This window comes from Tigriopus californicus, chromosome 5 (genome assembly GCF_007210705.1).
Source record: "Tigriopus californicus strain San Diego chromosome 5, Tcal_SD_v2.1, whole genome shotgun sequence".
Lineage (NCBI taxonomy): Eukaryota > Metazoa > Arthropoda > Copepoda > Harpacticoida > Harpacticidae > Tigriopus > Tigriopus californicus.
Window position 1 is genome coordinate 13016416 of NC_081444.1, and position 27233 is coordinate 13043648.

The following is a 27233-nucleotide window of genomic DNA, read 5'->3' on the forward strand; positions in this document are numbered from 1 at the left end:
ATGATAATGAACTTTTCACCGGCTTCCTCATCAATTTCTCATCATTTAAAAAAAAACAACTTTTCAGAACTTCAATACCACATCGACCGGAATCATTTTTCATTCAATGCTTTTCGTGCGTGTTTCTATTTCGAGGTTTTTCAATTCCTTCAATGGTCGAAATATTCATTTTTCTCGCGCAGTTTTGGGTGACAGTAAGCATGAATCAAGTACGCAGGACTTCATCTAAGAACAGGTAAGGCTATATCAATCAGCCAAAAGGTACTGTTGTCCTTGAAACCACGTGCTGGGCCTCAAAAACTGGAATCTTGTTTAGGTAAATGCCAAAGTACTAATGCTTACGACAAAGATCTTGTTTGAACCATGCAATATGAAAAAAGTGCCAAAAGGGCAAAAAACGTTCTAGACCAAGTGTTCTCGTCTCATTTTGAATGCCATAAACTGTACAATTCGTTTAGAATTGCTTAAGTTTACCCTTTTTACTACTGAACAAGTTTTTATTACTGAAAAAAAATAATCATTGAATAGTTCACCAAGCGAGAAAGACAATGCTGTTAGTAGGTCTCCAAATGCAATCCAAGGCCCACATGTTAGCCACCAGGACTAGTTTTAGTGACTGTGAGAGTCCTAAAAATTCTTCACAAGTTTGGTGGTGGCCCTGTTAAAGAATGCTTTAGTGTAGCTTACTTTTTAGATTTCACCAACAAATACAACACCGACAAATAAAACCTTCCTTATGAATGAAAAAATGAGAGGCAGTGTTGGAAAGGATGGAAAGGATGAAATGGAAAGAATGTTAAGGAAGAAACCGGAATTAGTAAACCCGTTTTTATTCAAATTAAATACTTTGATACTGATGGACGATGACATACATATATATGAATAAATTAGAAATACTTAACAAAGTCTCAAGCGCAGATTATTATATGGTTCAAGTTCTGACAAATCGCGTCCTTTCATGACAATTTTTGACCGTGAAGGGGAACATATATGCAATATTGATTATGCAGAGAAAAAGCAATTGTATGTTCCCACATTAGGAGCCTATAGATCCCAACAGTTTTTCTTCGCGAATGAAAATGGCTTAGAACATTAACAAAGTTAAACACTTCTTGCACGTGGATCGGTCACTTTTGTCCCCGTAATGGGGATATTCCCTTGTAGTAAGGGTTCGTGGAACACACATCGTTATCCTGTCCCAACGTTTCACTCATCCAAGGAACCATAATCGGGTTGACCTCGTTTTGGTCAAGCGTTGACCATGGACATTCGTCGATTCCGCTCATTATCTAACTGAGCCTCTTTGTTGCAAGTGAGGGCATGAAAAATATCCGTGAATTCTTTGCGAAAGGATTCGTTCAGATAACCATAGAGGAACGGATTGATGCATGCACTCGACATGCCGATCAAATGGCAACCAATGAAGACACTCAACATCAATTCCGTATGACCCTGGAACAAAAGGACAAAATGGGTTGTTAGTGGTGGGCAGAACAGGAGGAACGAAATTACAAGCAATACAATAACAGGACTTCCCTACAATACAATTATATCTCAAAATGGTGCAGTTGTAACCACCCTAAAAACTAAATGAATACTGGTTACTGAATGCCGTCTTCGACCACCAAATCGGCTTAAATTGTCTCGTTTTTCTCTTCGCAAATGAAGGAAACTTCAACTTGTAGGACAATGTTCCCAGAAACTTCCAAATCCCAAAACATCTAAATGACAATTCGCTAATCCCTTCGTTAGAGCACGTAACACCATGCTCCATGGCTTTCAATATTTGGATTTGATGGGACCGGATTATGTTTATGTACGGAAAAAAACTTTGCGTAGACTATGACTACCTTACACGTTATGTTTGTCTTTTGTAAAAGTTACTACAATTTCACTGGCGGTTACTGTCACGAAAACGCTACAAAATGATTTGTGCTGCCTTTTTTATCATGACTTCTTAATTTGACAGTATTAATTTTGGCCAAAGGAACGGGACCTACATAAAAGGTGGATTCTATAATGTGTTACATAATTTGCTTTGTCCAAGGTGATTATATAGTTGAACCATTTATTTACAAAAATTGGTTCGCCAATTGCCCACAGTATTCTTTTCGCATCAAAACCATACTGACTCTTGCTGAATAACAACTTTCGAAGTATTTAAGCCATACATGAACAAGTCATTCCTCTTCAAAGTGCCGGGCACTCAGGGCTAAAATTTAAATTATAAACTTAACAAAACTTAATTCTATCTTCATTGAACAAACAATTGTCCAGTATGAGAAGACAAAATCAACCCAACCAGCCAAAAATCGTTACCTGTCCTTACCAGCAAGGCCATTTAGGACAGGATTTGCTAAATGTCAGTGTACTGAACGTGCCTGTTGTTAGGCTGGCAGTAAGTGTGTTCAGTATAATGTCATGGCCAAGAGCGGTTAATTTGGCCAATCTTTCTCAAACTAAAAGACAGTTCATTGAAGAGCCAAAATGCAAAACGGAAAGAAATATATCTAGATCAATTTTCAAAGCGGCAATACATGCTTTTGTTTGTAACACTTTATCCCGTTCACCCTGTATATAATACATTCCCTTTATTGAAGAACGACTAACTTGGAAGCTTGGAAGGAGCACAGATCACATAGTCATTGTATGGCCTGTGGGAGGGACTGCTAAGGGTGAGGTTCCATGCGTTAGGATAGATATTGGAAGGCAACTATTCGTAATGTAATGGTTGAAGAAGACTTGTTTCCAGATATTGAAGGATGGTCTGATTCATAACCTAGCTGATGCGGATATTTATTGCACTTCAGTTGATTTTCTGAAGAATAATGTGATATTTGAGTCTTGGAGAGACTCTTCGTACAATAATGTCAATTTGATTAGAATGCCACCTGACCTGGATGTTTGTGAGATGTGCCGTTGAAACTTAACGTTTTATCTCAAAACTCTACACCTCGAGCAAAACCATGTATTGCTCCTTCAAAAACTATCTCAGAAAAAAGGTTCCTTTGTTGTGTTTTAGTTTGTCAGCATTCTCTTTTTATATTCGAAAAGTCAAGTGAAATTGAATGGCCAGTTGTTATCCTTAGAATGAACTTTCATTAAAACGAGGTTGGTAGTTGCAACAAGAGATTGCCATGTGTAAAATACCAAGTTGCATTGAACCGATGGCTAACATTGCAATAAATCCTAGTTTCCAAATGAAAAAGTCATGTGAGCTGGAAAATGTTGTACTGCAAATTAGGACGAGACAAAGAAAGTCCTACTCTATTTTGATGACGGCATGCTCATCTGCTTCCAGGTTCTTTGTTTGCTTTCTCCTCCTTCAACATTCTTTCTGTGCCGTACATCTCGAAATTCACTTAATGCCTGAATAAGATAAAGGACAACAAAGTCACTAATAGATCAATGGAGAAGGTTTTGCCACTGTGATGTGGGTTGTTTTTTCTTCTGTGCTCTTTTTACACTCAAAATTGAGAGCTCATCATAGCTTCTGACACACATTTGATTGAGTTAGAAATTGCCAATGTTTTTGGCGCATCTTGAACCCAACTCATGTGACATAGACAGTATTCGGTAACATGTACGAAAATTGAACTATTTTCACTCCTAATGTGCCCAAATGCCGGGTATTTTGCTCCATTTGTTGATGTCGTCCTTGGTTTAGCGGCAGAGGCAGACTGGCAGAGCTAGCCTATTCTTCTGGCAACGCTGCATTAAGGCTATTTCAAGACTAATCTGATTAGGAGAGACGAAACCTAACACATAAATTCCTTCCGCAACGTTGAATGATACATAACCATACATAACGTGATCTCATTATATTTTGCTTAGGTCGAAGGGAATTTCGAGTTCTCCTCATATTAAGTTGGATCAATAATATTTTATCAATCTTAATTCTATAATATCAGGTCAATCATCCGACTTCAAGAACAACTGGGCAATTTCCAGGGCAAGATTGACAAGACAGGGCAAATCTAAAGCCAAGTATAGGTACCCTAAAACTTGTTCGACATCTTGGATTGAAAAATAACCTAAATATCCTGATGAAACGCCAACCGCATTCATGCATTGAGAGGGTAGGCAGCTTCATCAGGTTTTGTTTGACCACAATAGACGGCTTCAACTTGACGCCATGAGTTTTAGAGACAATCGCCATCTACCGTACAAACGGCTGATTCCTTCTTGGCATAATAGATCGTTTTAAAAGCCAAATTTAGCACAATGTCGGACGAAATTGGCGTTGTCAGTCAGGGATGGTTAAGCTAACAAATGTTTCCACTTGTTTAAGCATTAGATCTACAACATGCATGCCTTTAAAAAATCAACATAATATTTCTTGAACTGATGCGCTAAGTTACACCAAGGACTTCTAGAGATGTGGATTACGAACGGAAGCAAAAAATTTTATCTCCTAAGCCGTTCACTTTATTCCGAGTAAGCACTTGATACAACAACAAGATCTTGTTGAATAGATGAACTTGGACAAGTTTGAGGCCAAACATATGCTTAAGGAACTCGGGAGATATGTCCAAAGTTAAGTAGTAAACTCTCAATAAAATTCAAATTTTTGGTCTCCTCTTTGTCAGCTAAAATAATGCTGACAAAATAACTTTGAAACGAACCACTTTATAAGTAAATGATGTAAAAATGACCTGTCTTTCATTGAAGAGATCTACTACATCCCATATTTTATAAGTCCGTGGTTAGACACAGAGAGTCTCAGGAGGAGTTTGCCCGGAGATGAAAAGAAGAGCAAAGGTCCCGCGAGATTCTTGGGTTTGCTTTCCCGTATGAACTACTGATGGGGATCAAATTAATAACCACGAGAGGTTGCGAGTAAGACTACCAAAATTTACATTTTCAATGGCCTAAGACATCATTGGTGGAATGTCCGAAACCCGCTAGTTAGCCTCAAAAAGTAACCCTGGTTTTTCTTCCGTGAAACCAGGGTTCCGTTTTAGTACTTAACCTTGACTTTTTGGTTACCATGGAATAGGCGGGTGTTTCTTACTTTCCACGTTTTCTGGCAACCTTGAACTTTAAATTTGACTTGATATCATCACTAGTATGAACTATCTGCCTTCCTGGCCTCTCTGGATTCGACCTGCCGCTTTTGTAAGTCAGTGCTTGACTGACTATTGGATCTCAGGACACTAAAACCGTAGAAAAAGCACCACTTCTATCGCAATATAGTAATTTGTTCTCATGTCGAATAAATCCATTCTTTTTCACTTGTCAATATAATTGAAAAGACCCACTGGAACGAACTTCTTTTTTATATGTCGCACATGCGGTCGAGCTAATCCTGGGTCTCTTCTGTGTAAATATGAATCGTTGACAGTACTTCCAAATTCTGAATAGAAACTACAGCTATAATCCCTTGCCATGGAACGGCTCTCTTTTGACAGATTGGATTAAAGGTGTTTGGGCGATTTGACCGAATGCTTTTTTCCGGTCTAGCATTTGGGCTAACCTTTGGGTGGGTAAAAACCAAATATTCCTCAACACACCCAAAACAGTCCTACCAAAGACGGCACTGAAGAAATCGTTTGGGCCAAGCACAAATCAGTTGTTTGAAGCGTGCAAGAAAAGACGTTTATGTGGTTATGATAGAGCTTAAGTTCTAATATTCATCCAGGTGTGGATGAAAATCTGGATCCAGGGCTCCGTCATCTGACAGTACAGTACAGTATATGGGTAGGAGCTCATGAAGTAGAAAAAGTTTAAAGATTTAACCTCAATTTTGCAATACCTGTATGTATCTTCTTGTGTCTTTACATTTCTTTCGAGTTCACCACTCCATACTAGACTATATCAGCTATTTCATATGGAATAAGAAGGCAAGACCTCAAGGCTTGTTAAAGTACACTCTCCAGTCATTTTCTCCTCTCCAAGATCGATAAAGTATCAAGGACAGAAAAGAGTCTACTGCTTCTCTCACTCCATGGGGCAATATTAGACATGTCATTATTTTAGGAAAGTCTAAACCAATACCAATAACTTTACGACCATTTCGTTCCGCTTAAATTCGCTCGACCTTAACGTCTACAGTAGAAAGACATTCACGTCTGACCAACATTTTGATACAATACACGTTATGTATTGACCGCTCCAGTTCCGAGTGGAAAATGAAAATGGGAAAAAGTTTGACGGCCAATTCCAGGGCCAAATCCGCTAGCATTAAAAATTGAGCCTTTTAGATGAGAATTGGTTATGCTCAAACTTAATGGACATTGGCAGCGAAACAACCATCTTTGGAGAATCCTGACTTCTTTTTATGCCTCCCAACTCCTCATTCAGGGCTTCTTTGACAATAAAACTAATCAAATTGAAAGAATATCTAAATGAACACTTGGTTCGCAAAACATTTTCTAAAAGAATGAATGTCTGGTGGGAACTTTTCAGTCTACACAGACACAATATTGCCAATCTTCATTGATCACATCCGATCTATAACCTCTTGGGTTAAATTGAGTATCTAAGTGCATTCAATTATGTCCCTTTTTATGGGAACCTAAATGGAACAATTCTCCTTTCATCCTGAATTAACAATTTATATCATAACGACCTGTCACTTACCAACTGGAATGAATGGATATGCAAATTACAAGCTGACGCTCAAAACGGGGTCCTATTTTTGTTTGTTCAATGGCTCCATGGAAAGTTCCCACGAGCGAGCTTCCAACAATTTCTTCGTACTCTTCCCCAAAGTGTAATGAGCCTTCTCGAGGGTATTTTACTCATTTTCCTTATATTTGAGATGTATCTTTGATGAAACCTATTTGACCAAATACATGAGTTTCTTCATGGCCTTTTTTATTTTGATCTCAATGAATTCGTGGGCCGGTCAATGGATGTTAAAAAACCGGATGTTCCTCAAATTTAAATGGTTTGGTTGAAGATGTGGAGACTTAGCATCTGTATGTTATCGACCAATCAAGATCCAATCAACTTGGGAGTGGGCTCGAGATCACTTCACTTTTAATGAATTAGAGTGAGTGAGTTTGGGAACAAGTTTGGACCAAGAGTGCGTGTTCCATTTTCTAGAGGCATTTTCCTCCAAGTCATATCTAATTACTAAAATATGGGGTTACATGACCGAGATGGTTCCAACGACAGGTCTAAAGCACCTTGTCAAAGGTATTTTGGATGACTTTGAGCGTGTGATGTAAGATATAATCACCCATTCATCACATTGCAATGCTTCTATCTTTTTACGGAAGCATTCACTCTAAAGTTTAGGGGAACAGTTTTGAAATGTGCATTTGCACGATGTTGCAAACTTGTTCCAAATCAAATGTTTCAAGGAGATTATGTTCAAATTTAGAGAGGTGTTGAATGAGACCATAAGGTTTAATTTTCTGAGTACACTGAAAATGTCCCTAGCCATAGATGATGGCACTCCATGACAATCCTACATCGTTATGAAATGAAGGCATGTGGTCTAAGGATGTAATGAGCCAAGAATTTTCGGGCTGGTCTGAGCCATGGACGACGTTACACTGGACATATTTGACGCCGCCAAATGTACCCTAATAGTTTAACGGAAATTTTGGAACCCATTGAATTCAACCTCCCGACCAATATTGAAAAAATCATGGTCACCCTCTCCAAGCCAGGCAAATTTCCTCGCCATAGACATTCGAAATGATAGGGAGGAACATGGCCAGCTGTAATCTGTAGCTGGAGGAATTCCTGTCTACCAGGATTTTTTTCCTTTTGTTCAAGTTTTTCAGTTGTTCAAGTTAAGTTGAATTGAGGTAAACGAGTGATACAAGATGGACGAACGGTGAAATTTGACTTGTTCGAATGAAAATTAAAAGTGACAAGAATTCGAGAAAAGTTCCAAAATATTTTTGATGTGAGTGGTTGCCAGAAACATCCAAGCACTCCTTGAAAGTGAATCAGACGTGTTTTATTAACTACAGAGCGAAAAAGGGGCCAACTGCTACACGATCCTGGAATTCCACAACAATATACGTGAAAATTGGACTATATTGACTGGAAATGATCAGCAGTAACCTTTTAAACAAGATGGAGGGTGAAAACCGATCCAAGGTAAGGCCTAAGTCATCGTTTTAGCCCCCAGACGTCAAAATGTTGTCGAGTTTCGAGCTGGGTTCCAGCCCATTACACGTCTAATATGGTCTAACTCGGGTGTTATATCCGCTCAAAAACATGGCTAACGAGTCACAAAATGACAATTGTGATGATGTCATGATAATCAATATATCCGAGTTTTTTAATGATATTTACAGTACCTTCCAGCAAAGTAGAAATACACTTCTCCTTAAACTTTAATTAATACGAGAATACGGACCCTAAAGATCGCTTATTCAGCATCCCAAATACCCTATTGTTTTAATTTCAATATTCAAGTTTTCCTGCCTTGAGATCGATATAAAGTTTTAAAAAGCGTTAGTTCTCTTATACCTTTAACGGTGGTCAATTAGTACCAAAAATATTTAATACTTTGTCCCGACCTCTATATCATATTCTTCATTGATTGACCGTGCTCATGCTATTCACTAGTCAAACTCTGGCTGTTTTGAGATTTACAAAAAAGTAATAAAATCTTGCTTGAACCAATTGTTGAATTTGCAGGAATCCGTTTGACACTCTTTGACAAGATATCTGCAATCTCACTTCCCAGCTTTATCCCACTAATGGGGACGTTTAGGCAAGCTCTGGCAGGTTCCTTTGTTTGCTGGTACCAGTGGCAGTGATGCAAGTTTGAGGCTTCAAACACATTTTTGAGAAGCTGACCCTTCTTTCACGTTGCTATATGAGGAATGTCAGCTTCCTTAAAACCAGTTCAAACCAGTAAAACGCCAATTTTGCAACACTGGCATTGGCATGCAAGTTGGTTTGCTGGTACCAGCCCTTGCCTAAATGTCCGAATACCATCCTATTTTTGGAGAAGCCGTGTACTTACTGATATTTCGACCGACTCAGATTTAGAAGGAGAAATCTTGGAGAGGTTTTTGACAATGACCACTCTATATCATGTACAAAAAAGGAATGCTATTTTATCCCCACCGAAACATGCATTTGAAAAGGTTGTGGTGAAAATGTGCATTTTTATCATGTTACATATCTCTGTAATAGTAAACCAATTTTGATGCGGCAATGCAGAAATCTGTCCGCATTATTTAAAGAATATTTTCCAAATAAATCCGCCGCTTTAGCTCAAACTCTGAAAATTCAAGCTCTGTATTACAATTCAGACTCCAGCAAATGGCATTCGGGCACTGTGATGGCGTCAGATCCACCTGTTAATATCATTTCATTGTCAATCTGAGGCAAGTTTCTGGTTTTCGAGCGAAAGTAAGGTATTTTTCGACAAAGTTCTATCAAGTTCTGAAGGCAGATTTCGAGCAACAGAATCGAGAGATTCGAGCAAGACTTTCCTACTTATTGTATTAATCTCGAAACAGACAGAGGTGACAAAAGGTCGATCAATACGTCGAGGTTAGGCTTTGTTTCAAAAAGGACCATTTTATCCCCAATTAGCCCTTATTTGGCAAAACTATTCTAAATGCAAATCCTCTGAACGTGGTTAACAAGCATTTTAGTGAAGTTAATCAATCAATTACAAATGAACCATGGTGAGTTCTTCAGAAATAGGCCTAACTGTCATTGCCTCTCATACAAGAGTTAAGTCCACAATATGTTGTTTGTTTATTTCTGAAATCGTGCTAAAAGAACGACTTGTCAAAAAAGAAGGAAAATTGCTCTTTCAGGTTGATTGCAAATTCTTCTAATTGAAATGTATTTTATCAACAAATATCTGGCCATGTAGAAGCCTCACGCACCTGAACGTTTTCTCAAAATGCACATTCCAGAATACTGCATTCAGAATGTACGAGGGCTATTTCACTTATACCGGTACTCCAGGAATAGCTCTTGATATGTACAAGATAGAGTAAACTTTATATTTATGATTTTTTGACAGAGTCACCTCCAATTTAAAGACTTTTATTACATTTTTTAAACCCAACTCTGAAATACGAATAAGAGGCCATTCTCTGAGAGTTGTCGTAACACCCCCTGTACGGCCAATTCCAGCTCATTTTGAGACCCAAACTGATGCAATTCACGATACCATGGTAAAAACCCATTAACTGAAAGTGCAGTTTCTCCTCAGGCCTAGTGTAAAAATTTGAAGCATTGCGTCGAAGTTTTGCCCAATTTTGCAAAAAAAATCATACTTGCATGTTGATCTTCCATTTTGTTTCGCGGCAGTTTTGTAAGAGGTAGGCTGAATATGCAAAAGAAATTTCAAATTTACAGGAATTCAGCTGAAGTTTTGTTTGTTTATGCAAAAATAAAGTGTTGCCATTCAAAAAGATCTTTCAAAGCGTAATGATCATTTTTCAAAATCTTAATTAACATGTGATATATGAACTGAGTACTGGTTTAGGTGACATATCCCTCGTAGTTGCAAGTGTATTTCATCTTGTTTGAGATAAAAAGCTTTTTGAGACCTAATAGTTTTTTCACATGGTTTTACAATCTGATTATCATAAGTCATCTTGATCGTTTTTTGACAGCTTGCATAACACATTTCCTTGAACGGATCACTTTACATAATGCTTCCCATCGCTCAAAATTTGGTGGTTTTTGAGTGTTATGACTACATTTCTGGGTGCGTGGGATATTGTTCCAATTGTGAAGACAATCTAATACAAGGTATTTGAGGTTAGTTTGAACACGAGTTATCTTTTGTGTGGTGTCTGTCAGCATTTTGAAATCGGTTTGGCAAATTTAAGAGTTCGATCCTCGCTTTATGTAAATTGATATTGCATGAAGTAATAATATATGGACAATGTAGAGCTAGTGGTTAGGCTGAAAAGAGTATAATTTATAAAGCGACAATGTTTGGGTCCATTTGTTTCATGAAAACCGATTTCACTCTCATCAACCCATAAGAAATTAAGCGCAGCTGACATACTTTTTTTTTAATGGTTTTCTGTTCACAATCGACTAGAAAGCAAGTTGCGAGCATTAGTAAACAGAAAGCAGATATCCAGAACTATTTTTTTTGCTGGTTTGGAAATCAATTTAAGTTGAAGACCAATTATGAAAGAGAAAAACTGTGAAAAACTGCAAAAAAACTTCATGGTCAGCACCTTAAACTCTGTTGCCTTTTCAAGCCCTCTTATTTGACCAGAAGATGGAGCAAGCTCCTTTTCCTCTCTTAACAATCAATAGCATGGACCACAATGACTTTTCCCTTCTCGAAGTAAGACTCATTTTTATTTTATACTTCGTACTAAGAGAGTACTAACTATTAAACAAGTTGCTATTCTTGCCTGGATTGGAAAGTTTTTCTTAGGAGCTTTGAAACCTCGGTATTTAGACCGCATGTTGAGCAAACCTTGTGCATGGGGTAGTATGGTAATTATGGGATAAAAAGTCCCAAACTGTTTTACTGCCAAAGTTACTTTTCTGGAAATAGCCTAAGCTCTCGGGATTGAACTACTATTTCCTAGAAAATCCCCTGGCCCCTTTTTGGGATTACCTCGAATGGAAACGAGATTCATAACGAGGCATCATATGTATCAAACCACCACCGTGAATTTCAAAGATGAAGGCAAATTTGCCCTTGGTCCGACCAAAAAAGTACCAATCAATGTTGGATGCATTTTTCAAGTACGTAGAGTGCCATCAAGGACTTTTCGTTTCAGTTCTGAAGAGCCAAATTGGGAGAAAGTTTAACTTCCACTTTGAAGGACAAATTGTGCTCCTAGAATTGTGTTCAAAAAGTGAAATAAAGACTCATATTTAGAGACATAAAATGGATACTTCTGATTCCAATTTTGCAGTCTCTTTTATATCTAAATTGAGGGAACGGGTGAATGGCTACAACCCCGACACCCAACATTTTGCTCTTAAAATACTAGGCCGCCATAAATTTTTCGACCCATGCACACCCTGATCAGTGAGTGATCACATTCTAACTGAACAGCTCGCTTACAATTCTAAAATTCTATGTTGAAATGCTTTCAAAGGCCAAAAAGTAGTCAGAAACTTAGTAAGATATTCCAAAAAATGATGAAATTCAAACGAGAGAACGGCCAGTCTGCTTCTGGATAGCCATCTCGCCAAATTGAGTACAAAAAAAGGACCACAAAAATGCAATCATTCAAGACTGGAATTTGACCGGAAAAGCAATCCCCAAATACCATTGAAATGGTGAAATCTGACAGATTCCTTTCGAAAAGTACAAAGCAAGAACACGTAAACTTGCAGTTTCCATTGACCGCCTTCCTTGACCAAGAACTGGTAGCAATTTGGGTCAATGACAATGATGCTGCAAGCGCCATTTGCTTTTTCCAGAGCGAGCACGTGCTCACCTATTCCCTCGTTTCGAGGTTAATCAGGCCAGTGAAGTAGTACTCAATTGCAATCTATCTTTACTCACATACAAGGAGTGGGTGTTCGGTTTGCATACTCAACCTGTTTACATGTGCTTGAAAGTGGTACCAATATTTGCCGAGGGGCATGTGTACTTCATGAAAACTTATCCGTGTGTTATTGTCACCCACCTCAAAGATACCCTCATAGAGATCGGAGAGTAGGTTGAAGAAGTTAAGCGGAAGCCAGCACAGACAATACAAAACGGAGATGGCGGCCAACATGATATTGGTTCTTCGAGCTCGTTCCCTTGCCAATTGTTTGTCATCGCGAACCATTCTGTGCTTCTTCAGGTAGCAATACAGGAGGGAATAGACCACTGAGATGATAGTGAAAGGTAAGATATATTGAAAGAACAGAGAGAAGATGGAATAAAAGTGGCGCTTGTTCTCTTTTTGGATCACCGTCGTGTTCGCCGAGCCTAGGACCAAGAACAAATAATAATTGCATTAGGTAAAGGTTGATGCCCATAAGACGAATGTTAGCTCATACCTCCGTAAGTCCAATCTTCGATGCAAAATACCAAATGAGACCAGAAGTTGTCGCCATTGTTTTCCAAGGCCATCTCAGGGATATGCAGATGTGTGTGGACAAAGACTGGGAGCCCCATCAACATTGAAATAAGTGCAATGAAAGGCAGCATGATGAGAGACTGGAAAGACGAAGAAAGACAGAGGAGTTTTATAACGAAAAACTAAGGTTTAGATGAATCCTTTGACGAGGAAATAGCGGACAACCCAACCGGTAAATAACCTCAAAATAGTGGGCCATTGACGTGCCTGGCCGTTGTTATACGCCTAATCTTACCTTTGCAGAAACTTCTAGAGCTTATTTTTGTCAAATCCGTGTACTTCGCCTTTCTCATCATAAATTCAGCTCCGCTCGGTAAACCAAAATATTTTTCTCATCGAGAAACTCTACCCTTCTTACACAAGTAATCAAGAGTGATGTGTACCGGTAAAGTGGAGAAATAAAATCCCCCCTCTTCAAATTTTGGGAAGGTTGCGTGACGTTATTGAGATCCATGTAAATTTTTTAATAGAAATGAGAATTGGACATTTTTTAACCCAATCTGTCCCTGATGGGATTTTCTTTCTCACCTGGTTCAAACTTAATTGAGCGGCACTAGAGTGAACAATAAATCGATATCGATCCAAGGCAATGATGACAATCGTAATCGACGAGAGATAAACCGCAGAGCACGGAAAAGCTTTCACAGCACGACAAAGGAAGAGAGTATTGGACCCGAAAGGCCAATATTTGGTCAAGACATCCACGGCTGTGATTGTCATGGTGAAACACAGAACTGGAATGAAACGAAACCTTTATCGTCAGAGGAGAGCATGATAATACAGAAAATCCATACTTTAGTTCGAGCACAAAGAGCCGAATCTTAAAATGACCTGATAATTCCTCTTGGTCGAGTTTTGTTATGAAAAAATGGTTTATCCATTCAATGGAACGATAGGTTTCGTAAGCCCTATGTTTGTTTTGCTACTGTATTTACGAGGGACCTTTCATCTCAAGTTGGGCACCAAAACGAGTTGCCATTCATCACTCACTATGTTTGCCAACCTATCAAGTTTGATTTTGTACCTTTAGCACATATGGTTCAATCTTTTGACTTTTTTAGGACAACTCCATTGACATAAGCCAATATTGGATATCGAGCGATAATATGCCTTCGTACTCTTGGTGGGGACCCATAACTTTGTGTAAAAGCTGCTTGATTTTTTATAACTTCAACTCTTTCAGGATTCGAAGAAACGAATCAGAACACCCATATTTAGACTCTTTCACGATTTTGAAGATTACCCGAAAAAACAGATCCACAAGTCCAAGTCAGGAAAGATTGAATGAGATGGTTTGGCTACATCCGCTTAGCAACCATCTCAACCAAGATTCAAGTAAAGAAGCATTAAGGCATTTGATTCTGCCGACAAAGCGAACTTCGTTCATTAATGGCCCGATGTGCTTTCCCTTTTGTCGAAAGAACTCAAAAACTAAATTGCACCTTCCTTCTCAAAACGGAAGTTCGCTACTTGGATTGCTTGGCAAAATGAAACGAGACCTTCTCAATCCAAGCATGAATCCCAAATGTTCTCATCTGTTCCATTTCGATGATTTTAGTAACACGGCGTTTTCCTCTATGGGAAAGCGAATAATGTAAATAAGTCAAACTACATTAATGATGCACGAGATAGTCACTAAAATTGAGACACGAAATTCCCCCGACTCCATCCATCTTTTATTAGGTTGAATTTGGCGCTCTTTTAGGGCAATATCAATTGTTCAACAAACGGAGAGTTCAAGGGGGCTGAGAAAGCCGATAAAAATTTATCAACTTTTTTCAGTTCAAGTTGGGTTGTATATTAAAAAACACCTTTTCTTATTTCATATTTGCTCATAATATTGATAGATCGGAGGGCGAATAGTATGATGATAAAAAATGCTCTTTAAGAAAAAAAAATCCTCAAAAATCTTATTTGCAATGCTTAAGTTACATTGCATGACATTATATACTTACATTACATTAACTTACATTACTTAACAATCATATTATATCTGATCCACAAACAAGTTAGAGTTGTCAGATCTAGCCAGCTCCTAAATATCCAACCATACATTTCAAAAACATTAAATTTTCTTTCAGAAAATCGAAGGATATACCTTTAATATGTGCACTAATCCATCAACTGATCAAATTTGAATTGGTCCAATCGCAACCGTCGACGACCAATCATTTTGAAATGATCATTTTTCACACTTCATGGATCTGTTTCAAAAAACATGAATTGTACCCACCCTGCCGACACTATTCAGAAACCATTAATCAAGGTCAAAGCTGGCCGCACAATTTGAAGTTCCGCTAATCATGCCATTTGGGACCATTTGCTTTCCAATTTTGCTCTATATTGTTCCCAAATTTCCTTTGGGATAAAAATGGAGAGACTTTCAAAATATTCGATCTTGAAACGTTTCACAGAAGGGCCGAGAAATAGAAGTAAGTGTTGGTTTATTTCATCGGATTTTTACCGGGCGCCAGACAGCATTGAGAGTTGGTTCTTTTGAAATGTAGCAATGCCGTATTCGGTTCATCTCATGAATCTCTACGGTTCAGAATGAGATCTTCTAGTTCCATTTGCCGCACCTGACGATCCAATATCGATGTTTTCATGAATGAATGATTTTACTTCGATCTGACGATTCAGTTTTGTCAATCATTCAGGAGATGAAAGGCCAAAGGCATGTGTCTTCTGGCCTTAGGGAAGGTCGAGGGTTCTTCAGTCTTCTGCGCACATACTACTTGACCATGGATCACGTAGTCTGTTTTTAAGTAAGAAAGCCCTTGGTGTATTCTTTGATTTATTGCGTACTAAACCTGTTCTTACTTTTACGTACAGGTTGTGCAACGGAAGCTTCAAAATCGTCCTTCATTGGAAAATGTGCTCCAATTCTTTCCAACACCTGTTCCAAGTTCTTTTCAAACAATGGCGGACTTGCCGTTGTGTTTTGGACTCATTCACGTGGATGATTTGAGACAAGAGCTTCAAACGTTCGCATAAGTTGGGAAAATAGCTTTGATTGAACCACTTTGTCCTGACATTTGGTTGGTTGAGTGAACCGACAGAACCGTTAAAATTACTCACGCCTTCGCTTCTTCCAAACTGATTTCCATATAATTATTCAACATTGATTGCAGCTGTTACAACAAAAATATGAAGTAAGTGATGACACCTTCTAAAACTCGAAACGCTTGGTGTTTAATTTTGCCTCTTTCCTCTTTGCCAACCATTTCTAATGACTCTTTTTTCAATTATTAAAAAAAATGAGTTTTGTGTGTATTTGTACAACATCAACTTGAACAGTGTGCTTTCAAATTGCAAAAGGATTATCATTTGTTAGTATTTGCAGATTAACACTCATAAACGAAGGTTTTCCAATTCTTCTTTTTAACAAAGGCTGCGACAAGGCCAACTTGCTCGGCCATGAAAAAAGGCTTCCTATTTACCCCGGGGGCTCAAATCGAGGCATTGGTTGTGCATCTCAAGGCTCCAGTCCCACCAATCAATCTTAAGAGGGTTGGCAGGGCAATTTCCGTGCTTTCGGCTACATTCAACCAATACCAAAATTACGACGTGAGTAAATTGGTTTAAGGGAAGCTATTGCAACAAAGAAACTTTCAAAACCATGTCCTGAGATTATATTGAACCCACGATCCCACATTGTGGGTGCACAACCAATGATTAAACACTGGGAAGAGCCCAAAGGCTAGCTCAGTTCAGGAAAGTGAATTGGCAGATGCATCTTCTTTTGACAGTGAAATATTTTCTCATAGATTCTCGGAAAAGCTTGAAAAGGTTTTAGACCCATTATTTTGGAACGATTGCAACATAGCATCAGACTGCACCTACCCAATAACCTCGTCGAGTTTTTTCAAAACACTCTAATGGAATCAAGGCTTTCACGCAAGCTGATCCAGCCGCTTGACAAAATTCAATTCACAAATTCTTTCAAATGTACAATATATCTCAGCTTTTTTAGCCTGAATTAATTGCCACAAATCTGAAAACAAAGACTTACATTTCTAATCAGATTTCATCCTTTTTTGCATTTATGCTGTGCAAAATTGAGCCTAATAAGACACTGTCTGGAATCATTAAACAAGTTACAAGAACATTGCGATAGTTGAAGGAAATGAATCAAACCTTACATATATCAGAAACAGCCAGATTTAGGATGAAGATGTTCCTTGCGGTCCACATGTATTTCCTCCTGACCACGGTCCAGATCACCAAAGCATTTCCCAAGAAGGTCAACAAGATCAGAATGGCGTATGAGAGGGCCGAAATGGCATACCAAGGCTGATGAAGGGCACGGTTCAAGTCATACATATACAGAAGATCGTCGGTATTTGCATCACCGCTCATGATTTGAGATCTATTTGTGCACTGAGAGAGCAATCCTGGGTCTCATAAATGGCGCACAATGTCGACTAACTTCCACGAGCAACCTGAAGATTGGAGAGAAAGAGAAGGAAATCCGGTTATCTCTTGACCTTCACAGGCGAATCCTAAACATTGAGTGACATGAGAAAAGTGAGCATACTAACATTTCCCATATCTGAGTATCATACACATCTTCAATGTTTCATGTGATTTGGCCAACAAAAGCGGCTTGTAGCTTGTACAGGGTTGCTGAAATGTCTTTCGGCAAGGTTTCGAAAACCGACCATAACCAGTGGTTGAATTTCTTAGTAAAGTACAAATTAACATTTCGAACTTTGGATTTCTTCCTCTTAAGAAAATAATTTACCTGAATTATGTACACTGATTCAAAGAAGTCACAACGTCATGAAACGCTTGACATTTGACCTAGAACGGTTGTCAAAGCAATTTCTTTTGACGGAGTAAGATCCTCAAGCCCTTTCTGAAAGACTAAAGTTCGGCCAATTTGTTGAAGTATATGCTTTTAGGCTTGAGTCCAGACTTAACCCAGCACTAGTAAGAAAGCCAATGCAGTAGAAGGACCTAGTATCTTATCCAATCAAGGTGATTAAGTGCCTCTGGCTTTAGCTTGTGCGTATAATACTTTTAAACCCCAAGATACATACAAACGCCCCTTTTGTCAACAAAATGTATATGTTGTTGCCCTTACTTTATTTGCTATTAAGCGTGAATTTCATTGACACGAAATTAGGGACAACCCTATAAAGCTTCGAGAAATCATAAGACAAATCCGTCTGCCAAAACTCTTTCCATGTTTGTGCCTTTGACCTTACTTTCGCAAGCAATTCATTTTGCATTGACTCCGAAAGGTTTCCGAACGCGCTCGAGTTTATCCAACAATTCTAGCTCGGCCTTGAGTAACTATGGATGGTCCATTCATCTTGCCCTTGCTTCCGAAGTCTTCATCGTGATGTAGAATTATGTTTCTTTTCAAAAACTCCAAGGAATTATTACTTACTTGGCCTTTGCCACGTCAAGACCTCTCAATGTAAGGGATTCTGGGGTAACATGAAGTGCCTGTCTGATATGATTGATGGGATTTGCTAATCCTACTCAGGCGTACTCTCTTTTTCAGTCCCCGTCGAGTGTTTGGCCAATTGGCTCGAAATCGCAATTTTCGATAGGAGCAAAAACCCAAAGTTGTTGGACCCTTTTCCATGGCCCAAAGAAAACACGTGGGAATGGGAACAAAACAAGCACACGTCGATATCACTTAATCGTTTTCCAAAGCAGACCTATAGATCTCATTTATCTTTAGTGGAAACTTGATATAAGATAGATTGTTTTGAATACTGACGGGACCAGGTTATAGGATTTGCTATAATGAGGAAAATTTAGGAGTGAACAAGAAACATATGAAATAATCGGACTTCATTGTAATGTATTGGCTCGACTCCAAACGATTGGCCAATCTTGGCCAGGTAATTATTACCCCTAGAGAGTTACTCGGTAGTCCTGGAGGGTTGATGATGATTCATTGTTGAATTTATATCTGTTTGAAACTATTGTGCTGTTTTGTGTCCTCTAAAGCTCATATATCATGGCAATCAAATGTTCCATAACATGGATAAATGACATGGTCTTTTCTTCACCTCGAGCCACCCGACATTTTCAAGCTCAACTTTTTTATCTGTAGCTTTCCGAAAGGCGTTATCGTGACAACTCCAGATTATTTTGCAGACTTGCCCATCGGAGTTCTGGTGCAAGCATGCTCGCACAGAGTGCCAATAACAACGCTTTGCTCTTCTGGACCAGGTGCCCTTGGGACCATGTGTCGTCTAAATTGAGATCACGTGAGAAAAAAGTCGGATCCCAAAGCGCTAGGCTAAATTTGTAATGTAGCCAAGTGTTTAGATTGAATGTACATGAGCAGAGAACTTTGGAGTTGGAGGCGAAGCCCGACGGAGGCGGAATCTAAAGCTCTTGGGATATAAACGTGCCTCTCCTGAAGAAGACTTCAGGACACTTTTATTCCTTTACTTTTAGACATGATGCTATTTTACAATCTATGACCTAACGCTTTGGTTACCATGAGACCAATACCTGAGAGAGCAGGCGGAACTTTTTGATTGTTTTGATTCGGAATTATGGAGGGTCTTTGGCAAACGAGATCCTCACTCTATCAATGAATTTCGTAGCTACCATCAATTAGAAAGGGTTGAAAACAACACAATTTCATCATTATTGGAGCCTTCACAGACCTGGAAGAGTTTGAGGAAAATGAGATTTGGGCCGAAATTTCAAAATAAATTCAATTTCTGGAATATTTTGATCATGATCACAAACTGTTAGCAACTGCTGTGAAACTTTGCATTTTAATATTTCCCTAATATTCTTCCGGTAATTTTGGGTCATCAACAACATGTTTTGGACAGGAACTAGGCAACGTTGGTTGCAAAAGTACACGCTAACAAAAGTTGGAACAATACAAAAAATGTGAAGGTTCAGAAAGAATCTTTTGATTTCGAAAATGAAGATAGGAAGAGACCAAGAAAAAGCACGAAAAAGAACAAATGAGAATAGAGCAAAGGAAAGACACATCTTTTTTAATGATCTGGTCGTTCTGTTAGTTTGAAATGCCAAATATCTGTAGGAATAGGTTCTATAATATTGGATCTTCCGTTAAAGCTAAATATTTTATTGATATATGGATTCGTGATCTAACGGCAGATAATTGAAACTTTAGAGGAAAGGAAAAATGTTCACTAGGTATGATACCAAAAAAAATCATATCGATATTTAAAACCCGACTTGAAGGTTCACTTTGTTATATATAAAAGTGCATTGAAACGCCTAAAAGCAGAGGTAAGTATCTTATCGCCCATAGGCATACTAAGTAAAGCAGACCCTGGTCGTTCATACGACACTCTTTATATTAGAGCTCTAACTGAGATTAGCTCTACAGCTCCCAGAAAACAGATTGAGGGACAAAGAAGGCTAGCTAGGTCTTTGTCCTGTTGCCATGGTGCTTTTGTTCGCCATATTCTATTTTGTCGGACCACGCATAGCCGGGTTATCTTTTCTAAATATCTTTAGTGTCACATCACGTAAAGAACAAAAGAACAAAAGATAGAATACAAGGCAGTTCGTTACTTGTTTACGATTATGTAGTAATGTAGAAATAAGGTGGCCGTCATTTGATAGCGTAACGTTTTTCCCAGGACACTTGTTATGTGATTTATTGGAACGAAATAGGTGCGATATACTCGGAATTTTTCATCCTACTTACCAAGTGATAGAATTCTGTCAATACCCACGAACTTTAATTCACTTCAAGAAGTGAAGTTTGGATCCAATGTGACAATCAATTTTGAAGATATATTGAAAGTCAGATTTCAAAACATGCTTTTTCGCTCTCAGATTAATCTCGCATTTCCTGGCATGAGTTTGACGATTCTGTACTCGCATTATTGCCAACAGTCCGACTAATCATGCTCTATAATCCTTTAACTCAAAAATAATCAATGGAAAATTTGATCCCCTGGAGCATTTGTCGTCTTGAGCTAAAACCTAGGTTCCAAATCTGTCCGAGGACAAATGTTCCTGGTAACAAACGTCTCATAACAAGTTTGACGGGGACAAATGTCACACGATTTAAAGACTTACTACTGTATATACTAACAGTAAACGTCGAAGAATGGATAAGGTAGCCTCCGAATTTGAGAAAAGCTTTCCACTTCAAATGTTCAAATTATCCCCCGGGTTTCAAGTTGTAATGAGGCTTCGCTTGCACGTGATTCTTCCCCTTTGGGTGATATTTCACAAATGTGGAACTTTCTGAAGAGGATGAGTCGTGGGTTTCGTCTCAAATCTGGGAAGATCTGGTCGATTCGAATCCATTCCAACATCTTGAGTCACTGAAAGCCTAGTTCCTCTTTTGTGTCAGAATCTTGAGATGAGTTTTGAAGTTCCGCATGATTTTGACACAAGGAGCGAATTGACATATTGATTGTGTTTTGTGAGGATTTAGACCTAATTAAGAGGCCCTAGGGAGTCTTCGCTATTAGGACGGATGGTTTGCACAAAGGACGGAAACTTATTCATATCTGAGCCAGAGCCATTTCGCTTATTTTTATTCCACTCTCAGGCAGACTTGTGTCAAAGTTTTTCCTTGTGAAAACTCAGTTTTGTAACAGGCACACGATGAATGATTCCACCCCCTCGTGAGAAGAAATTACCACAAAAGTGCTAGCTCATTCATTTTGTGCCTTGATCTGCCAGGAGCTTGAGAGTTCATAGCTTTTGACAGAAAGATGCAATTGAGCTGAAAATTGAAACCAATAACAAGAGATGCCATAACTGTGGGTTCATTGCAAGAACACAGCAATTGGTTAGATCATACTTGAATGGTCAAGCGCCATAACCACCGTGCAATGGTAAAAAAGGGCCTTAGTTTCTATGCTCAAAGGGGTCACGGAAACTACATTCGTCCATGTTTAACAAGGCCTTCACTCTCATCGCGAGAGTCACAATCCAAGGGAAACAGAGTTCTTGCATTATCTGCCTGTCACTCAGAGCTTTTCATGTACGTACGAGTATGTATATCCTTTCAGAGACCAAATAGATTATTCTAATGTGTGACACGCTAATGGAATGATGAATTTGATTTAAGCGATGAAATTCTAACGTTGAATTAGCCTTGAAAAAAAGGGAGATAGCTAACTTTCTGTCCATGCAATTCAGGGTTATTTCGTTGAGGGATTTTCCAACGATAACGGAGGAAATTCAAATGACTTCTACGAAATATTCCAAGTTGGTCTTACTTTGTATGTTGTTCACTTTACAGTTGAGGAGAATGACTAATTGATGAATGAAGTATCTTTATTGATTGTCCTCTTGCTTTGACTTGAACTAATTCAGTTTTCAAATCAACCTTGAACTTCACATAAATCTCAAAAAAGAAAGATTTGCCTAAAATTAACGACGCATCTTTAAATAAAGATGTTGTTTGGTAAAAATCAAAAGGTTCTCATTCACGATGTTGTCAAATGTCAGGACAAAAATGCCACCATTTCTCTATTCTATAGCAACATCTGGATGCTTTGTGGAACATAATTAAGAATATTAATTTAATCCTTTTCAGACCGAAACTGCCCTCATAGAACTTGTTTAATATGTGTATCTTCTCCCAGATAGAATGAGAAATGGAGTCATGAACCCCCTGAATGAATGAAAAAACAAATATATGATGGGCAATCTGGAGCCCCAAAAAGAACGGTCCTTGATATTGAGGTGGTCCAAATGGCATTTTCCTCTATCTTAACGTTAACTAAGAGAGTGACAAAACCATTGAATGACAAGGCAATGTTAAGTAATTTTTATATTTTATGAATTACATCCCAGTAGACCCTGCAGGATTTTAGTACTACTAAATAAGTCATTCATTTCTTGTTTATCTTTATTAGCAAACTATCCCACCCATCACGAATTAGACGAGGGAGTTCAACTCAAATATACTGCAAATTGACGGTGTCTGTTCTTTTGTCAAAGTGAATTGGGCTCAATCGATCTGTAACATCGTATTACTTTTTCGTTCCTACCAATTGAAGTGAATCATTCTCAAGTGTGATATCCATATTTAGAAATCAATTGTTCCACTTGAGAAGTGCTCTTTTGTGTCAGCTGAAGCCACCCACGTGGAATAAAAACCAATCCAAACGATTGATTGATTGGGATATGAAATGTTTGGCTTGATCTGCCACATCATGAGGTAAAATGTGGCATTTGATAGTTGGGTAAGTATTGGAAGCAAGAAGCTAAGATGAGGTGGAAAGCAACGACTAAAGAAAACACCTTCAAAAGTGTACAAACAAATAATAACGGACAAAGTTTGATGCCTTATACCTCGGCTTGCGACAGGCCTAGGGGAGTGGACATCAGCGGAGCTAGGCCGATTTTTCTTTTTGTCACAACTCTTTGACCGAGTCATAAATAGAAATGGACAGTAAGGTACTGGCATTTGAGACCAAACTGCACATCTTTAGTATGCTCATAATTTATTATTCCTAAAACTCTAGACTTTTTACTACATAAAACATAAACTTTCGATATTTTCATTTAAAGTACGGTAACTCAACATTTTGCCATAAAAACACCACCTGTTTTCTTTTGAATCGCTTTTTCATAATGTATGGCAGTATCCATGGTGACTTTTTGGGAGCTGAAATTGTTATCACAAAGTGGCCTACCTTCGCCAATGGCCATGTCCAATCCTCCTGTTAAAGGTATCCTTGAACAAAGACACAATGATGCATATCCCCCAGACATGGTCAGGTGTTTTTTTTGTTTTGGGGGATTTTATCGCGTTTTTGATCTGACAAGAGGTCAAACTGCAAATTTCGGATTCATCTGCAAGGATGATATGTTCATTATTACCACTGAAGGCTAATAAATGGTTACCAATCAAAAACATCCCAATATTTTCTTCGATACACTGTAATACATTGCATGTATTGTGTGGTACATGTGTTCTTTTTTGGTTTGAATTTTCACGGGGTTTTCTAAACGCTACAGGGAAAGTAATCCCCAGTAATATTAAAATGAAAGGTTATAGTTCGTCTAGTTTTTACCTTTTAATCTTTACATGAAATGGCCTACCAACGAATTTGAGTTGACTGACCGAGCTAGTCCTTAAAAAATCTGGAGAAATACCAGAGTCGTGGCAAATAGGTAAGAAGAATTAGCTAAGAAATCTGTTTTCATTTCACTCTATTTTTTTCGATGGGTGATTCGTTATAAACCAACCAATTATCGGACGAGCCAGAAAAATATTTGCTCGTCCTTTCATTGAATAACACCATCCTCGACCACCCTCAATTGTTTTTAATGAAGGAAAGGAATGAACTTGAAGTGTTTCGACTCATTTATATAACAGGCATCCTCTTCAAAAAACTCAACCCAATCTAGTTAACCTTTCACTCAAGCTATTTTGAAATTTTCGCCTCCCAATTGCATTTGCAAGTGTAAAACAAGTGGTTCCAAAATCAAAGGCAAATTTGCAGTGTGAGACTTGCTCGCCCAAACTTAGTAAATTGGTACAAATGGTAAAAACATCTGGAAATAGTCGACACAAACAACATTTGTGGTTAGCTCTTATTTTTGTCTTGGCATTACAGGGCATATTTTCTCAGATGGTGTCCGGATATCTTGAGGCAATGCATCAAACAAATTAACGATTGCCTGGGGGGGGGGGAAGAGAAGAGAGGACCAAAAAGATGTCTTTCGTCAGTATGAACAACAATCTGGTGGCGGTAACGGTTTGTGTACGGTGCTATTGTTCTGCCATCTAAGAGACAAGGTGCCAGTTGCAAAAAGTGGCAGGTTGAATCCCAAGAGGCCAATCAGGCAGGGCGTTCAGGGAACCCAAGAATGCCTCAGAAACTCTGCCCCCCTTTTTTCTCCAGTCTAACTCCCTCTGAAGACTGGCATGGTTAAACTCAGTGCATAAACCTACAGTTCTAGGTACAGAGATGTCACTTTGATATTTTTTTGTTCCACTGAGGCTCTACTGTGTGTGCGATGAGGGTTGTCATTACTGATGGGGATGAAATTAATAATTACGGGGGGTTTGCGAACAGGGCTACCAGTTTACATTTTCAATGGCCATGACATTGCTGGTGGCATGTCCGCAACCCGTTAGTTAGCCTCCAAAGTTAACCCTGATTTTTCTTCCGTCAAACCAGGGTTGCTTTTTGCTCAAATTTAACTTTCTGCGTCACAATGGAATAGGCGGGTACTTTCTCTTTCTGGCAACCTTGAGTTTGAAATTTGATTTGGTCCCATCACTAGTTGTCATTGAACATTTTTAGTTATGTGATTCTCAAAATAACGTTCCGAACTTAGGGAGCCATTGAGTTGATGAATTGTTTTTCAGCTTTGGATGAAACTGGGTAACACAATAAAAGTAGATTGGCCGGACACCCTGCAACCGAACTACAAAAATGTGTTCAAAACTATCAAAATTATTCCAAAACAGTGCCTCAAGTGGCTTGGTTGGGGTTATTCCTCTCTCATAAGAGCGCTACATAAATCCAACAAAAAAAATCAATTACTTCTTAAAGGCATCAATGGTGTCTGTCTAATGCGAAACAAGTGAAAACAGATGCCAGCTTAACCATTTCTTGACCACACTGAATGAAGTGTAATCCCAAATTGGATTAGGTATTGTGCCAAATAATTGTGTTAGCCCTTTGAAGGGTGGATGGCATCAATAGCTTCTGGAGCTGATGACACCGAATTCATAAAGACTCTGTATAGCAAGAGGTGTGTCTTATTGAATTTATTTTTGTACATGACTGTTAATATTATAGTTTTCACTCTGAGATGTTTGGGGGCCCATTTCGTGTTCAGGGGTGTTGAATTGAAAATGCCTATTAGAACGACATTTGATTCTTTCCTTGCGATGTCGTTTTCCTGCATATGCTGTGTTATTGAAAAACATTCAGCTCCTCTAAAACCAAGCCAATTGTTCGACTGTGATAGATAGAGATCGTCCCATCAACCTTTGCCCAACCTATCATGAGTGTGAAACGTTATAATTGTCTATTATTCATTTCAGGCTTCGGTGTATTGCTTGACAAATTAGGATCAATCTACTTTCCTCAAACCTTGGCCACAAATTGGGACCAATTGCGACAGCCATCGAACTTTCTAGACCATCAGAATTTTGCCGTTGCTAATGACGTCAAAGATTGGTTCGCTCAAACCTAAGCACTTAGTCTTTTGGATTTGATTTGTTGCTTAGTCTTTTGGATTTGATTTGTTGCACCAATTTTACTCATGAATATGAGTACCCATTTTGAGGAAGTTCTTACACTGTTCTGAAATGTTTCTTGTTGCCAAAATTCTACGCCATTTACATACTTCATCATTACTTAATATCATGTTGTTTGAATAGCATGGTTTTTCTTTTGTCCCTCATTATTGAGGTTTATACATTACGAAAAAGTACCAATGCATACGAACACTTCACTAACGACGAAATGCGAGGTTTAATGCCTTCAAAACTTGTTTAAGTTGTTTCAAACAAAAACAAAAAAAGACACCTGTGAGTATTTATTTGACAAGAAAGAAACAATGTCATTTGCTGCCTATTTCTTTTGAACAAGTGCATTATATGAACATGTTGTGCCTGAGAATGATCAACTTTGCGAAAAAAATCACGTGCTTCTCTGTCTTCTTTTTTTTTTATGAGCAGTACCTATCATCCTTCTCTGGATATCGAAGCTCAATTAATGTAGATCAATCCATGCAATTCAAAGTTCAAGAATTTGTGCAATTCTCTGAAAATTCCTCCCTGACTCAATCAATTTAAATAGCTCACTCCTGGCCCATGAAATAGAACCATTTATCTTGAAATCCTCTTACCCAGAATAGATTTTGGCTTCTTCAAAGAAATGGGCCGAGATTTGAAAACGACTTTGAAGTTAATTGGGACCCCACTAAGCTCAAAGGTTGTACGACTTTTGACTTGTGGAATGCCTCTTGGATCCAACACAGCGATTTTAAAACAGCTTTAGAGCAACAAAGTCCTCCATGAACGTGTTGAAATGTTCACAAATTTGAACTACTCCTCTCAAAGGGCCTCTGTCCGTACCAAGAGCACTTTCCAGTTCCGCACGTAGATATCTAGTAATCATCACAAATGTACCTTCCCTCGGTCCCCATCCGTCGTCCCTGTTCTTCTCGATCTCGGCGAGAAGAAGGAAGGAACATTGGCGCGCTCTTGTCTTGTTTGGAACGCGCCGGGAACACCGAAGAGGAGGAAGTGCGCGCGAAAAGTAAGCGATAACGGGTCTGGGT

General features: G+C 38.6%; 1 protein-coding gene and 1 long non-coding RNA gene across 3 annotated transcripts; one reads left to right on the forward strand and one right to left on the reverse strand.

The window, feature by feature from the left end:
* Window positions 1-814: 814 nt before the first annotated feature.
* LOC131880035 (neuropeptide F receptor-like) lies at window positions 815-17354 on the reverse strand. The gene is made up of 5 exons (XM_059226529.1): window positions 17138-17354; window positions 13524-13729; window positions 12916-13075; window positions 12555-12844; window positions 815-1452 (listed from the first exon to the last, which is right to left on the reverse strand). Exons 1-5 carry the CDS (start codon window positions 17352-17354, stop codon window positions 1249-1251), a joined length of 1077 nt encoding a protein of 358 aa, XP_059082512.1. The 3' UTR covers window positions 815-1248.
* On the forward strand, window positions 10525-26803 carry LOC131880036 (uncharacterized). 2 transcript variants are annotated; one of them, XR_009373229.1, is made up of 6 exons: window positions 10525-10704; window positions 15077-15427; window positions 15653-15760; window positions 15828-16147; window positions 16386-17522; window positions 18279-18866. It is a non-coding gene; the product is annotated as an uncharacterized LOC131880036 (long non-coding RNA). The 2 variants fall into 2 exon arrangements; XR_009373228.1 differs by lacking the exons at window positions 10525-10704; window positions 18279-18866 and adding an exon at window positions 25990-26803 and having other exon boundaries at window positions 14869-15427.
* Window positions 26804-27233: the final 430 nt, after the last annotated feature.